This window comes from Protobothrops mucrosquamatus, unplaced genomic scaffold (genome assembly GCF_001527695.2).
Source record: "Protobothrops mucrosquamatus isolate PMUCROS unplaced genomic scaffold, P.Mucros_1.0 scaffold605, whole genome shotgun sequence".
Classification (NCBI taxonomy): domain Eukaryota; kingdom Metazoa; phylum Chordata; class Lepidosauria; order Squamata; family Viperidae; genus Protobothrops; species Protobothrops mucrosquamatus.
Genome location: NW_015386903.1, coordinates 1,063,513 through 1,080,169, shown reverse-complemented (window position 1 = coordinate 1,080,169; position 16,657 = coordinate 1,063,513). Strand labels below are relative to the sequence as shown.

At 38.7% G+C, this 16,657-nt stretch overlaps 1 protein-coding gene across 1 annotated transcript; it reads left to right on the top strand.

Annotated features, from left to right (window-relative positions):
* Nucleotides 1–2,196: 2,196 nt before the first annotated feature.
* On the top strand, nt 2,197–15,103 carry CDH5 (cadherin 5). Its single transcript, XM_015817556.2, has 11 exons — nt 2,197–2,388; nt 4,591–4,879; nt 6,095–6,211; nt 8,119–8,286; nt 8,526–8,713; nt 9,472–9,725; nt 10,533–10,663; nt 11,472–11,599; nt 12,693–12,801; nt 13,601–13,846; nt 14,474–15,103. Exons 1-11 carry the CDS (start codon nt 2,197–2,199, stop codon nt 14,983–14,985), a joined length of 2,334 nt encoding a protein of 777 aa, XP_015673042.1. The 3' UTR covers nt 14,986–15,103.
* The last annotated feature ends 1,554 nt before the right edge of the window (nt 15,104–16,657 follow it).

Sequence of the window (16,657 nt, the reverse complement as noted above, 5' to 3'; positions counted from 1 at the left end):
AAACTTAGCCAGAGGAAGTGAAAATTGGGTGTCTGGGAATATGAAAAGAGAGAGAGAGAGAGAGAGATATCAAGTCATTTGAAACATACAAAGAAAACAGAAGCACTCTCTGATCTGGATTACGTGTATATTGATCGTGAAGACTTGCCAGAAATAAAACTGGGGACTTGAACCAATAAGTCAAGAGCCTTACACAGTCCGCTATACACCACGGTTCTCTAGCTTATCAAACTGTAGCAGCAAGAAGCCTTTGTTGCTCTCCTCTGCAGGATTTATTATGTGACATTCACCCAAAGGGTCTTTTCTGGTGGTGACCCCTGTCATCCTCCCACAGAAAGAAGTTCTCTACCGCTCATATTGTGGAGGGTAATCAGGCTTTTTAGCCCATTCACAACAGGTATGGATGTATTTTTCCCCCTCTATTGTTAACCTTTTACTCTATAATTTTGATCTCAACTAATTTAAATAAATATATTCTTTCTCTTTCCACAAGTGTATCCATTAGCACAGAAAGATGACATTAGGGCTGCAGGAAGTATACTTGATGGATAGCAACAAAAGAATTATGTTAAGTTGTAATAGCAGTATATTGTAATCACAGAGAGAACATTTAGACAGATGTGTATTTACTTTCTATTTTCCATCTCTCACCATTTTGTGAAGAAGAGGGATTTAAATCTTGCCTCTCACATAAAATGATTTGCTGAGGGAATTACCTACCATGAAACGTAAATGTGTCTCAGTCTTACCACGTACTGTAGACCAGACAGGAAATGTGATTAGGCAACCTGATTTTATTTATGTATGGATTTATTTATCCCATGTAAATGGGCACCCATCTCACACAAAGTGACTCTGGATGGTGCAATTGTATTTAATTGAAAAAGGTACATTAACAAAATGTTGCATCGTCTCCTTTACAGCCCAAAAAACTAGGGAGGGTCTTGTTCCATCTGCTATGTAGCTGAGGTTATCTGAGATTCTCTAAGCAGCAACTCTTTGTGCCATCTCCCAAGTTCTTTCCTGCATACCACTACAATGCATAATAAACCATCATCCCCTCTAATAGTAGTTCTCAGCACATGACAAAGAAGTTAAATTTTTGCCCCTACAAACAGCTCAAAAGTTCCTTCAGCACAGACATTTCTGGATAAAAGGAAACATACAAAACTCCATTTCTTTTGTACTTGATTATTTTTTTTAAAGTGAAAATAAAAAAATGTTGGGGAATTGCTTCGAAAATGGTTCTTTGTCATTTTGGTACAACAAGGTCCTAATCTGTAAACACGATCTGTTTAAAACCGATGAGATGTGTTTTGTATTTGGATAGCTTTCTCGAAATGGAAAACATTGTGTGAGAAAATGTTCCTACTTCCTAGTAATGCATTTCAGGTCAACTATATATTTTTTAAATATATGGAATAAAGGTCCTCAAAGTGCTTTTTCCTCAGAACTGAAGAATCTTCTTGGAGGACAAGCGAAATGTCCTCAAGGAAAAACAAAATGCAGCTACCATTTGAAAAAGCACTTTTGGGACAACCATGACCTGGATGACTGAGAATCTCCATAGACATATGGAATAAAGGGTTTGGTTTGGTTTGGTTTTCAAAAAGAGAACTAGATTTCAGTGACCTGCGTGTCTAAAAATGGCAGCAAAAATGCACTATTAACTTCTGATGCCTTGATTTATTTTTTTAAACCTGCTAATGGAAAATAGCTGGTGAGTAACAACTGTAAGTGGCTGAAAACACCAAATAAACTTCTTGTGAATCATCTACCTTATAGTATAGGGTTTTCTCTTCCAGCGGGTAAGAGCATCTGTTTAACTTTCTCTGCTAAGCTAAGTAGATTGGACCAGGTTAGCATTTGAATGACAGACCATCGAAGAATCGCAAGAAATAGGCTAGCCCAGGGGTCTTCAAACGTGGCCCTTTTATGACTTGTGGACTTCAACTCCCAAAATTCCTCAGCCAGGCACGCTGGCTGAGGAATTCTGGGAGTTGAAGTCCACAAGTCATAAAAAGGCCAAGTTTGAAGACCCCTGGACTAGACCTTGGAAACAGACTGGGACAAATCTTTGATAACACTGATAACAGCGTGCCGTTATCCAGAAAATGTTGAGCCCACGTAGTCAGCAGATGGTTTTTGATTTTTTTTTTCAAACACAGGAGTTTCCAAGATCATTGAACCTCAAAGATGGCCAGCTGCTCTTGCTTCCTCCTCCTCCTCATTTTCTTGATACCGACTTCTTCTGGTGTGCACAGAGACCATTTCTCAAAGCCCAAGACAAATGATAACTTGCATAAGCGAATGAAAAGAGAATGGATCTGGAATAAAATGCACATTCCTGAAGAGCAGAATGGGACTTTGCCTCATCATGTTGGAAAGGTATGCATGGGTTTGGCGATGGCCAATTAGTAGTCACCCACCCAAGAGGTACCACAAGCAAATTCCTTGCGTGGAGAAGGACTCCCCTCTTCTCGCTTGCCCAGCAAAGCCTATTAGGCAGAGATGCAATAGTACCCATCTATCAATTGAATTCTGGCTTCCAAAAAGCAGCCATGTTTCTCCTTGATGTGCTGAGAGGCAGGAAGCAAATCTTTGGGATGGAAGCAGATTTTTAATGTGGGGTGTCCATGTTCTTCTTTGCAACTGGAAAGTCATGACCCCTTTATTTGAAAAGAACTGGGTGGTGGATGATGGAGCAGGAGAAAAACTACTCTTTCAAAAGACCCCGTGACAGTCTAAATCAGGGGTAGTCAACCTTGGTTCTTTTATGACTCATGGACTTCAACTCCCAGAATTCCTGAGCCAGGAATTCTGGGAGTTGAAGTCCACGAGTCATAAAAGAGCCAAGGTTGACTACCCCTGGTCTAAATAGATGACACCGGGCTAGACGGTTGAATTATCTGGTGGGCCAGGAGTCTAATAGTTTTAGGTGTGCTGTGTTCCTGCTAGAAACGTCTCTAAGTAAACATTCTTGTTAAAGCCATGAGCACTCCTCTTTTTTATATACTTTTTCCAGCTTTGTAACACGGGACATTTTTGCCCCATGACTGGCCTCTCAGTAAACTCTGAATGCATTCAGGTCTGAAAGCCCATCATCAAAATGTCAAGGAGACATTGGATATTAGAGTTTTTCTTGAACATTATATATAAAAGCCTCTTTTTTTGGAAGATCCAATAACAAACATAGGGGGGAAAAGCACTTGGAAGAAGAGAAAAGGAATGCTCTGCAGACTACACAGCTGACTTAACTTAGCTGATAGTCCTTATTCCAAGTGTCCACTTAGACAACATTTCTGATCTCAAAAGACCTCGGCTCTTTGTCTTAGTAATCTAACCCATCTCAAATAAAGCGGCAAGAAGAAAAACATGCATGCAGCCATTAAACAAAAAGCTAAACAAAACCTTTTGCTAGCTAGGGTGATTTGCAGAGCACTGAGTAAGTTCAAAAGGTTCCCTTCTAATGTAGATATTTCTGCATGTCTCAAGTCTCATAGAGACGCGGAGGAAAGCTACACTTTCAAGATAAATCTAATAAGATAACGTTCTTAAATTTGGACCAAGACTTGAATATACTATTTACATTGTATTCGATCAATTATGTATTAAACTTTTTGTACAAAATTTTATGAAGCTTTATAGAACTATATAAGAGCAGTAATGTTGTTTATTATTTATTGATTATATAGGTATAACTAAGCACAGTACAGATGTAGAAGAAATTAGTAATTGAAACAATATTATATTCACATTCATTATATCTTTCAACTAAAAAAAATCCATAACTTATAATAATAATCTCCAAACATTTAAATGAATTTACTTCTTCTATGAAAAAGAATCATTTTGGTGCTTTTTAAAGCTTTTTAAAAACTTGTTCTTGAACTCACTGTGGTTTCAAAATTTGTAAATCTTTTTGAATTGCCAATGTTTCTGCATAAATATGACCTAAAATATGATCAGTTCTTTGCACATGTCCTAAAGGTAGATAAAGAGACTCCAGTTAAACCAATGACTCCAAAACATTAAATTTGTTCATTGATTTATTGAGGGACAATTATCCACATTTGGGCCAACAGCTAAGAATTTCCTGGAAAACAGAAAAAGAATATGTAAAACATTGATGCCAGAAATGGCACAGGAATATCTCTAGAAACTAGAAATCAAACAACTATGCAGAAAGCTGAGGTACTGTGACCTGGGGTGGAACCATGAAATTCTCAAACAGTTAGATTGACAGAAAATAATTTGAATAATAAATTGAATAATGGGCAGCAAATAAATTGAATAATAATAGCACTTAGACTATATAATGCTTCATAGCCCTCTCTAAGCAGTTTACAGAGTCAGCATATTTGCCCCCAACAATCTGGGTCCTCACCCACCATGGAAGGATGGAAAGCTAGGTCAACCTTGAGCCAGTGAGAATCAAGCTGCTGGCAGTTGGCAGAATTAGCCTGCAATACTGCATTCTAACCACTTTATTTTAACATAATAAAACGTCAAAGAATAGATGTGCTGAATTTTTTTATTATGTTGTCATATCTTTTAGAAGCGATTTCCTCACATAGTTATGTGTTCTAGATCACCTCAACTGTCAAGAATCCCAATGCCAAATACGTCCTTGAAGGGGAAGGTGCTGGGACTTTGTTCAGAGTTGATGAATTTACTGGAGATGTCTCTGTGAGTGAAAGGCTGGACCGAGAGAAGAAAGCTGAATATGAGCTCACAGCTTTGATTTCTAATCGTCTTACCAACCTTCCATTGGAGGACCCGTCCAAATTCCGGATCATTGTACACGATATTAATGACAACGCTCCAGTATTTGTTCAAAAGGTGTTTAATGGTTCAGTGGTAGAAATGTCATCACTAGGTAAGTTTTTTTCTCCTTATTTTGAAGCAAGAATGTCTAAAATCTCATATCACATCGCTGAATTAATACTTCAGTAAAAAAAACAATCTGAAACCCATGCTTGGCTTCTTAATGCTCAATCCACGAACAAATGAAAGCTTTTTGTTCAGACTTGTTTCTGGACCACAGTAAGATACATAGGAAAATCCCGTTGCCAATGAAAATTAAATGAACGTTAGAGTTAGCAACAGGATTAGAGTTAAGGTTAGGGTTAATTCTACAGGAATTCAGAGAGCAAAATGGACATCACCAATGGATTCATAGAGCATCAGTATGATTAGGAGGGTGTTGATTTTTCAACCCACCCTACCTCGGTTTCCTAGTAAAATACCTTGGGAAAATTCCATTGAGGTGGAAATCCACTTAAGATTAGGTCTCCATGAACTTGGAGAGAAAAATGAACATTGTCAATGGATTCGTAGCACGTTAATATGTTTAGGAGGGTGCTGACTTTTTGATCCCGGCCTATTTACATTTCCTGGTAAAATACATGGGAAATCCCATTGGTGACAAATCCACTTAGGGCTAGGGTTAGGGCTCCAGGAATTCGGAGAGCAAACTGGAAATTTTCAATGGACTCATAGCACATCAATATGCTTAGAAGGGTGTTGGCTTTTTGAGCCTGCCCTATCTACATTTCCCGGTAAAATACATGAGAAAATCCCATTGGTGGAAAATTCACTTACGGTTAGGGCTTAAAAGACTATACTCTGGTGTTTGAGTCCTACTAGCTCGTGACAGAGTGAGCTCTCATCACTTGCCTCAGCTCCTGCCAAACTAACAGTTTGGAAGCATGGAACAGCTCTCTGTGTTTCTCCATATGCTTTTTTCTGTGGCATGAATTCATGCTAGCCACATGACCGCAGAAACGTCTTCAGACAGCACTGGCTCTGTGGTCTCATGAAAGAGAGATGAGCACCGCCCCCTAGAGTTGGGACTCTTTTTTTTACCTTGCGATATTAAAAGTCTCTAATATATTCATGCCGTGATCTAGAATAGGGGGAGGTAAAGAAGACAAGACCCAAGCAAGAGAGAAGATCTGAGGGATTCATCTGGCATCCTTGCATTTCTATTTTCACTGTTAATCTCCTCAGCCTTCTGTTGACCCCAGACGTTTCAAACAATTCAAATATACCTGTTATTTTTCATTCTCTCTCTCTCTCTTTCTCTTTTTAGGAACATCTGTCACCAAAGTGACAGCTGTGGATGCTGATGATCCAACCCTTCACGGTCATGCAGATGTTTTCTACGAAGTTACTGATGGCAAAAACTACTTCAGAATAGACAACTCAGGTACAGGATCCACTGCATAAATAAAGTTTGTACAAGAACAAGCAAACACAACCGTCTGTGGTATTTTTCTGCCCGATCAAAGAACAAAATGGCATCTATTCTCTTTTCCATGTAGAACAGATTGCTGAGTAGGCCTGTTATTATTTAAAGTATGGCTGACCGAGAAGGTATATTCCTTGTCAGATCTGAGGTGATTATCCATATTTGCATGCTAAGTCTGGGAAACCTATTTATGCTTTTCAAGACTTTTGAGTGTTCTATCTCTTTTAAATGCATAGGATAATGGACTTTTATAAACCCAAAAAGTCCTCTAAACATTTTTCACTCAAAGTTAAAATCCATCCTGGGAGATTTTTAACTAAAAAATGCAGGCCAAAATGTCCCAAAGGTGCTTTTTCTAAAAGACAACTGGACTTTCTTGGTGTTTTCTTTGAAAATGTTTTGCTTCTCTTCCAAGAAGCTTCTTAAGTTCAGAGAACCATGACCTGGATCATTGAGACTCTGATGGACAAAATATTTTTAATAAATATATTCTAAAGAATTATGGCCATTTCAGGACAATTTTCTTAAAAGAACTTGTCTTAGCAACAAGTACCAATTAAACCTAGCTGCTTTTTAGAGCTTTTGAGTAAGTGCTATCATCACTGTCAATTTTTAGTGACCCTATGAATAGATTCTCTGCCAAATATCTGTCTTCAACCTTGCCTCCTTGTTCTTTCAATGATGCCTTCATTATTGCCCTAATTAGGTCCAGCCACATAGCTGCTGTCCCTCCCCTTATTCTTTTTCTTTCTATTTTTCAAAGCATGTTGGATTTCTCAAGAGAAGTGGAACTTCTCATGATATGTCAAATGTATAATAGTAATTGCACAGCCATTAGTATTCCACGTGAGAATCTCAGCTCAATTTATTCTGTGATCCATTGGTTTGTTTTCCAGGCTGTCCAAAAATCTTCTCCAGTACCAAAGTTCAAATGGATCTTTTCATCTTTTTTAAGATATATGAGAGAGAGAGATGATAGAGAGAGAGGGAGGGAGGGAGGGAGGGAGATGACTGAGAGATAGAGAGATAGAGAGATAGAGATAGAGACGGAGATAGAGACGGAGATGGAGATGGAGATGGAGAGAAATGGAGATAGAGAAAGAGATATATTTATTTATTTATTATTTATTTATTTATTTATTTTATTACATTTATATCCCGCCCTTCTCCTTACGGACTCAGGGCGGCTAACAATCAGATAAAAAACAAAAATACAATACACCTATTAAAATTAATTAAAAAGAAATATTTAAATCTGATCTGATTTAAAAATAATTAAAACCCCTTTAAAATCCCTCAGGCCAGTCCCGCAAGCTGGAACAACCACGTCTTGAGGGCGCGGCGGAAGGAAGGGAGATCAGGGATCACCCTGATCTCTGGGGGCAGTTCGTTCCAGAGGGTGGGAGCTCCCACAGAGAAGGCCCTCCCCCTTGGGGTCGCCAGCTGGCACTGCCTGGCCGACGGCACCCTGAGGAGACCCACTCTGTGGGAGCGTACAGGTCGGTGTGAGGTAATCTGTGGCAGGAGGCGGTCTCGAAGATAGCGAGGTCCGCTGCCATGGAGCGCTTTAAAGATGATAGTCAGCACCTTGAAGCGCACCCGGAAGGCCACCGGCAGCCAATGCAGCTAGCGCAAAAGCGGCGTTACGTGGGAGCGACGAGTCCCCCCTGACACCGCCCACCCCAGTTTCATCTAAGCCAAACTTTCACATTCACAGACCATCACAGGAACAACCATCGTCTAAAAAATTTTAATCTTTGTGCTTTGTTATTTTAACCACTAGTAGTAAAGGTTAAGCTCTATTGGGGGAAAATAGTGGAAGTGACAAAATAAGCAAACCCTTGTATTTTCTTTTTATTGTAAAGGAACCATCTACACAGCTGTCCCTGACTTGGATAGAGAACAAAAGGCTACTTATACCATCCGGGTGAAAGCAAGGGACGGCAAGGGTCTACATGCTGAAGAAATGGGCACTGCTACTGTCATGATTAAATTAATTGACATCAATGACAATTTCCCAACATTTAAGCAAAGTGAGTTTTGCAAAGTCAAAGGGCTGAATCTAAAAATGCTCTATCTTTATTTCTGCAGACTCCAATTAACATAACATATAAAAATGTGATGCTTTGTTATTGCTGAGGAACTGAACTTTGGAATGTTTTCTTTAAAAATATGGGCTGGAAAAACGCAAGTCTCCCACATTACATTTATCTCTTGTTTATCATTGAAAACCTTACCTGAAATATCAGTTTTTTGTGAACATCTTTTTCAGAAAATTTCACTTTCGAAGTCCCTGAAAATGTCAGTTTGACTGGTGAAGTTGGTAGGTTAAAAGTAGAGGACATCGATGAACCACAAAACAGGGACACCAAGTATAGCTTTCGCCAAGGGAATTACCAAGACACCTTCAAAATTATACCAAATCGCTACACAAATGAAGGAGTAATTCAACCTACAAAGGTATTGTTTTTGAAACTCAATTGATGTTGTGTCTTGGGCTATTTATACATTGCCAGTTGGAACTAGGTCCACCTGAAATGTCAATATCAGTATCATCATCCTCATTATTATTGCTGTTTAACTGTTACAGCATTAGTAAATATGCAAGTGAGATGGGTGGGAAGGAAGGAAGGAAGGAAGGAAGGAAGGAAGGAAGGAAGGAAGGAAGGAAGGAACGAAGGAACGAAGGAACGAAGGAACGAAGGAACGAAGGAAGGAAGGAAGGAAGGAAGGAAGGAAGGAAGATTTGCAATGCTCCCTGCCAGATCCTAACAAAAAAAACTCAATGGGGAAGCCAGCAGGAAATCAGAAGCCATTCCTTCCTGCTCCCACTGCTTTTTTATCTGCCCTTGATCATTCTGAATGAAACATCTCTGAAATAATGAGTTAACAGAGCGTAAGATGTATCAATTAAAACAGCTCGAAGTAAATAGCCCTTTAGTACAAAGTAGATAATTGTAAGATAATCTCTTGCAAGGGAGTTCGAAATAATATAGATCACAACACAGAGGTGGAAGTGTTCGGCTATATTTGTGTATTTGCAATCCAAATTTCAATTAAAAATGAATTAAATTTAATTTTTGACCTGAGTCACATGCTTCGAAGAGAGTAACTCAAAGTCTCGCCTCAAAAAAGTTTTCCCCCACCCCAAAAAAGCAATACTAGCCAATCCATTTCTATTGCCTTTGTGAACTGAACATTTCTACATTTTCATTTAGCCCTTGGACTTTGAAAAGATATCTGAATACAGGTTTGTGGTTGAAGCTACTGACGCCAATATCAACTATGCATATTCTACACGGAAGGGTCTTGAGAACCTTGCAAGTGTAATTATCAGAATTATTGATGTTGATGAACCTCCAGTTTTCACCCAGCCTTCCTATACATTCACTGTCCAAGAAGAAGGTGCAACGAAGATATCCATTGGATGCGTTTCTGCAAGTGACCCTGACAGAGCCAGGCGGAAAATAAGGTAATGAAAAATGAACTGATCATATCGTAAAAGTGTCTTCTGAATCTTTAAAAAAAAAAAAAGCATAGAGAATCATTGCCCTAATGTGGCAACTTTAGTTGACTGGATTCTAATATATGAGCTTGAACAATAAATCTTCTGAATTGCAACTTAACTTATGGTCCTGATCCTTTGTGCCTGACTTAATGTCAGCTGAAGTTCAATACTAAATTAGCACCAGATAAGAGTCAACAGAATTCCAGAAAGGTTGGATTCAGACTATTTGTGGGATCGTAATAACTCTAAGCTGATGATGCACTTCACTCCATTGATCTTTGGCAGATCAGTCATTACCATCAGGAACCAAAAGCCAACAACGCCTGATTGTCATCCAATTAAATTGGGTGATATGGAGAGTGACATACAGTAGAACCCCTTAAGTGGCTTGTCTGATTGTTGCTTTTTGTATTGGGATTTTATGCTTGTAAGCCACTTGGAGTCCCTGGGAGTGAGTTGGGTGGTTGTGTATTAAACTTTATAAAGAAATAGAGATGATATTCGCACATTTTCTTAGACTGGCCAACAGTAGAGTAAAGTAGTTCATACTCAGAGTGTTATAGCAAAAAAAAAAGTCACTGTTATGGCATGTTTTGTCAATTAGACCAACAACTTATGTCTATATTTCTTTTGACATAACATTTTGTGAGCTATTTTACCATATCATTGCAGGCTTACCTTTCCTTGCCTTGTGTAAATTCGGCCATATAATAATCCCAATCTTAGGAGGCTCAGTAATATTAAGTTGACTTTTTTATATACCCACTGTAGTTACCATATCTTAAGGTCCACTTCTTTTGAAATAAGTACCACTGGGTGTATTTTTCCCACAAAGCGTCTGGACAGAGAAGAATACTCCTGGCATAATATAACTGTCGCAGCCAATGAGCTGGATCAAAACAGTAAGTATTTCCCTGTATCATCTATATGTTGATTAGTGCATCACCCCTACTGCTTTTCAGGTCCTTTCAGTTACAAATGGAATAAATAAATATCAACGAACAATCACATTGTGCAGCACTTTGGATTTGAAAAAGAAATGTGCTTTTGACAGCATAGTAGCACTCATGAAGCAGCTATTGGCAGTTCCTTAAACCAGACAGACCTTTTCCTGGAAAAACACCACGTCTGTACAGGGCAGATACCCAAACATCTGGGACAAGATTCCATTGCTTGAAGGAATTACAAACAGATGTTGCATGACCACATGATCTTTAAGAGCATTTTCCTCTTTGAATCTGAAGCACTGCAGAGCCCTAATAAATAGCTACCTATTCTAAACATTGCAGCTAATTGCCTGTAATTTGCAATAAATAGGAAAATCCAACACTCTTTGAACCATTTCTAAAGTAACTTTTAAATCAACTATAAGCCAGGGACATAGTCTTAAGCAAGCTCAGTAGAGAGGTTTGCTTTGTGACAATCAAATAATGGGAAGCACCAATGGAAGTTTTAAGAACTTATTTTAAACTGAATCAGATGATTTTGTTTGATATTATCAACAATGATCTGCAGTAACTCTCCAGGGTTTTGAACCAGGAGTCATTCCTAGTTCTCATCTGGAAATACTAGATAGACAATTTGGAATCTGGGGATATTCCAACAAATCTCCCTCAATCATTGTACTTTTCATTATAATATGGTATGGATGTGTTTGACTCTAATTTGTTTCAAGATGATAACCAGTTAATTTTTTTTTTCTTTTTTCAGAAAAGATAATTCCCAGATTAGAAACCCATGTACCAGTTTATATTAAAGTTACGGATATAAATGACAATGCCCCAGAATTCGCTTTTCCATATGACCCACGTGTATGTGAAAATGCTGCACCTGGACAGGTAAATTTCAGAAAAAAATGTTGTTTCTATTTACTTTCAGCATTCTACAGTTGATTAAGAACCCATATGTTCCTCAGTGTCTCTCTTTGAAAAAACAAACTTAATCTCTAAAAAATATCTTCAGTACCACTTGGCCTTTAACTGGCATAGCATACAAGGTCACTAGTTTTTGATATTAAAGAAAGACTGTTAACCCTATTGCATTTTGACTGGTCTTATCAAAGGGATACATGGACTAGTTGATGTGGGCCTTGAGATCCAAAGGTATCACAAATTTAAAAATGTGCCTATTTTTTTAACTTGGAAAAGAATCAGACATGCCTCTTTTTATGCCCAGTTTTGTTCTCATGTGTTGCCCTTTCAGTTTTTATTACATTATAGGTCTCAAAAGCTAAAAATTATACTATTTGGATCTCTGAAAGGGCCTGTATTTTGAGTTAGTGAAATTGTAAGTGAACAATTTAGAAATGCTAAAGACTAGAATATAAGCAGCATGTATATAAATCATGGGCTGGATCCTGAAGGAAGCTCAGATCATTGTGTCTCCTTAATAGTTATCTGCGTGAAGGCGTCACAAAATGCTATGTAGGTATAATTGAGTTTTCTGGTGTACAAATACCTGATTATAGCTCAGTTCACAAACCCTAATGTATTTATTTTATTTAGCTTTCATTTAGCATATTGCCTGAATTCAATCAGTGGTAGTTTGTAAATAAAATATATCACATCATAAATCATATAAACCATGATTTATGGTGTGATGTATTGGGTAGCTTCAGCCAATTATGGTTTATTAAACACATCGTGGTAAATGCAATATGTATATTACATTAATTCTACAGGTGGGATTTCTCCTTTGATGTTCTACTGCTATGTTTCTCTTCATAGAACATATCACAGGAGACATTTTCTGCTATCAATGCACGAATAGCTTGCAAGACATGTTACCCAGAGTAGAATTATTCAAGGGGGTTATTCGGGTTTTTGTTAACAAGACCAAACCATGCCTTTGATGAGGGCACTGCCTTTGTTCTATAATCCCCATAGACTTGTTGAAAATAATGGAGTATATCACATTTTTCTATTCATAAAGGTGATCACAAGAATTTCTGCTACGGACAAGGATGAAATGTCACCAGATGTGAAATTCAAATATTTCCTGACTTCTGAAGAGAGCAACTTTACCCTCATTGACAACCGTGGTGCGTTTCTGTGGAATATGTGCAATGAAAATAGGAGTCTCGTTGGCAATAAGATTTTTAAGATTGTTTGCCAGTTAACAGAAATAACAATGAAACAGATCTGATAAACCCCAAAGTTCCACTAAAAAAGCTTACTGTCCAAAAAAAAGGGTAGCACAAACATTTTAGCCCTATCATCCTTGTAATCTCCATAGCTTATTCCAACCCCCTATAGCTCAACCCCATCAAAGTGGAAGGAAGATTTTGCATTTCTAATGCATTAAGGCAGGGTTAGGCAGCTTGCTCCCCCAATTATCTGGAGAACCACTAGATGTTGTCCCCCAAATGGGCAAATCTGATTTAATTTTAGCCATGGGAGGGGGGAGAATTAGCAGAGAAAGATGTGCTGGATTTTGAAAGTTGGGAATTGAAGAAGCGAGCTCTTGGAAATCAATCCAATCCCCCTTTCCACTGTTAAAAATTCTCAACCTCACCATTCAGCTGAAATTTAGCAGCAAAACAGTCCAATTTGGTGGCAAAGTAGCCGAAATCCTTATTTTTGAAGGAAAATGAAACAAAATAAGATGTTGCCATGAAGCTTCAAAGACCCAATCTATAGGTGCTAAAAGCTACAAATGGGTTATTGGAGGTTATCGGTCATGCTAAATTAAGAAGTTCCAAGAATGGGAACGGTCTCTCCTTCGACTCATAAGTTGAGTTCCATAACTGATTATTGGAGTTGATATTATGTGTGGTAGCTGGAAACCCTTTGAAACAATAACTTTTTGATCATTCAGCTGCATGCTATTGCATTCTCCAGATAACACTGCAAATGTCACCGTCAAGTTTGGACAGTTCAACCGAGAACTACTCAAAACTCATCTCTTGCCTATCATCATCTCCGACAATGAGAAACCACCACAGACCAGCACGAACACTCTTACCATCCGGGTTTGCCAATGCGACAATGAAGGCAGCTTCACTTTTTGCGAAGAGTCAATGAAGCTAGTGGGAGTTGGCATCCAAGTGTTGGTGACCATCTTTGTCTGCATCTTTACCATCCTTGGTAAATCAATCTTCGCCCCTCTTTGCTTCTCCCTTTCCACTTCAAATGGGACAGCAGGCGGAAGGGAACTTAATTCAAGTAGTAACCAATGTGATGGGGTTTTTCCTCCTCTCAAAATTAATTTGGCCCTGCAGATAGGCAACCACACTTGAAATTGGAAGTGGAAGATTGTTTTTCCAGTGAGACTGGTCTATCAGGGCAATCTGGTCTACCCCAAATATGGGACGGACCATACTGCTTCCGCTTTCGCCTTTCAGTCCCAATCTAAGAGCCTGCACAGGCAATCGCTTCTGCGACAGATTATTTGTGTGTTAAATTTAAATTTACCGACAAAGAATTAAAGGGAGACTAGTATAGCTATTTCGAGCTATTTAGCTCTCATCAGCTAGCCATACCCTTCTGAGATTCGAACCCGGGCCACTTGCATGTTAGGCCACAGGCTCTCCTTGCTTTGTCGGCTATACCAAGGGGGAGATTAAGTGGAATCTTAGGTGGAAAACATTCAATTCCTATCATAGTGAAAAGGTCTGGAAAAGAATCAAGGAATCAAAGAGTCACAGAATCAAAGTAATAGGAATAAGTTATGTTTACTATTCATCTATATTTTTCCCCTTTTTTTTTTTACAGCATTAACTATGCTGCTGATAGTCTGGAGGAGGAGGCACAAGAAAGATCTCAGTGTTCTCAAGAAGAATGTAGAAGAGATCCATGAGCAGCTGGTGGCCTACGATGAAGAAGGTGGTGGTGAAATGGACACCACCAGTTATGACGTCTCAGTTCTCAATTCAGTCCGCCAGAGAGGGATATTATGCCCCAGAATGCCTTTGGAGGACTCACCTTGCAATTATTCCCGGGAACAAAAGATCCCTGAGAATGGACTTTCAGGCATTGGAGAGATGGGCATTATGATTGAGATGAAAAAAGATGAAGCCGATAATGATGGAGATATATTGCCCTATGATACCCTCCACATATTTGGCTATGAAGGGGCCGAGTCTATTGCAGAATCTCTAAGCTCCCTGGGTTCAGGGTCCTCAGACTTGGATTTTGATTATGATTTTCTCAATGATTGGGGTCCCAGATTTAAGATGCTGGCAGAGCTTTATGGGCTGGAACCTAATAGAGATCTGGTCTACTGAGGGTATCAATGGCAGATCATCCCATTGAGGGTGCACGGTGGTGCAGTGGTTAGAATGCAGTACTGCAGGCTATTTCTGATGACTGCCAGCTGACTGCAGTTTAGCAGTTCGATCCTGACCATCTCAAGGTTGACTCAGCCTTCCATTCTTCCGAAGTCTGTAAAACGAGGACCCAGATTGTTGGGGGCAGTATGCTGACTCTGTATACTGCTTAGGGCTGTAAAGCACTGTGAAGCAGTATATAAGTCTAAGTGCTATTGCTATCCCAACCCTGTGCATAAACAGTAAAACTGAAAGACTGTTCAACTTTTTTATGCAGTCCTCATACAAAAAAAATCTGATTTTTACATATTTTCAGAGCAGACAGAGATAACCTATGTGAAACAAGCCTTAAACAAAATCAGGTCTGTAGATATTTTTTAAAAAAAATGGGAATGCCATTGTACTGAGGGATTAAAAATGTTTCTCATATAGAAATCCAATGTTTAAATATGTTTAAAGCATTGTGGTTCTTGCCTGTTATAAGAAAGCTTAGATGATGTCTTGTTTGTCCTGACTGTTGCAGCTATTCTAATTAAATGTATTTTTAGTTACAATCATTTATTGAATGAATTATCTCAACATCCCTGTTATACTTTTATATATTTGTTACTGGTGGTAATGAACAACTGGTGAAAGATTGGGATCTGTACTCATGTAAAAGGTTTGATTCAGGTCCCAAATCAAAATCTCTACTAAAGGTACCAAAAGATCAGAAGACCATGGTCCATAATGGACCACAATCCTTTGAAATCAGAGCAGGCAGAGATAAAAAGAACAAGGACAACAAAAACCCCTCACTAACATTGATGCCATCAAAACCTATCCATTGTTTTAGATGTGGAGTCCTTGGTGCTTTCTGAGCTTGGTGGTTTTCTTGCAATCATTTCATTACCAAACTAGATAATATCATCAGTTCTAGAGGGAGTAGGTTCTGGATAATGAAACATCTGCAAGAAAACCATCAAGTTCAGAGAACGCCAAAAACCCCCCACAGTTAACCCTGAGCTACAAATATTGTCTTCTGATGTTTTAGATCTCACATATTCACTTTAACACCCTGTCACATGGTTTTTACTTAGACACCCATTTTTACTCATTAAAAAAAATCTACATTTTCCAGCACATCTAAAGCATTTCAGCTCCTGCAAGAAACCAGACCAACTGCACAGCTTCATTAACTGTGAAACTATCTTAGTTATTTTCCTCTTGCAAATTACTTTTTCTTTACAGGTACTGTAAAATGGGGTATTTCCTTAAGAGATTGTTGGCACACGGGGTACAATAGACCTTTCCCTAATAATGTGATCAATTTTATTTTTTAAACTTTCTAGTCCGCTGAATAAGCTCCCATGGCTTCACTTGTAAATGTTGCTAATTCATCACGGGACAGTACAGGACTTATTCCCTCTCCTTCAGATATCTGAGAATTGCAAATCTCTGAGAATTGAGACCTCCTAAGCTAATTATTAGGAGTAAGAAGCCCCAGGCATGTATGGAAATCTATGTCACAATGAGAAGACATTTTTGATACTGCTCAGAATATCCTTGCTCTCCCTTGACTCTTCCCTTTTAGGACATGAGTAATGAGGAAAAATAAGCAGAAGAAGGAAAAGCCATAACACGGCTTGGC

Bases quoted from the DNA above. Each gene is read 5' to 3' on its own strand.
- CDH5 (XM_015817556.2), top strand. From the start codon at position 2,197: ATGGCCAGCTGCTCTTGCTTCCTCCTCCTCCTCATTTTCTTGATACCG. The intron at 11,600-12,692 runs GTAAATTTCAGA...CTATTCATAAAG, and splicing joins AAAATGCTGCACCTGGACAG to GTGATCACAAGAATTTCTGC. The intron at 13,847-14,473 runs GTAAATCAATCT...TTTTTTTTACAG, and splicing joins CTGCATCTTTACCATCCTTG to CATTAACTATGCTGCTGATA.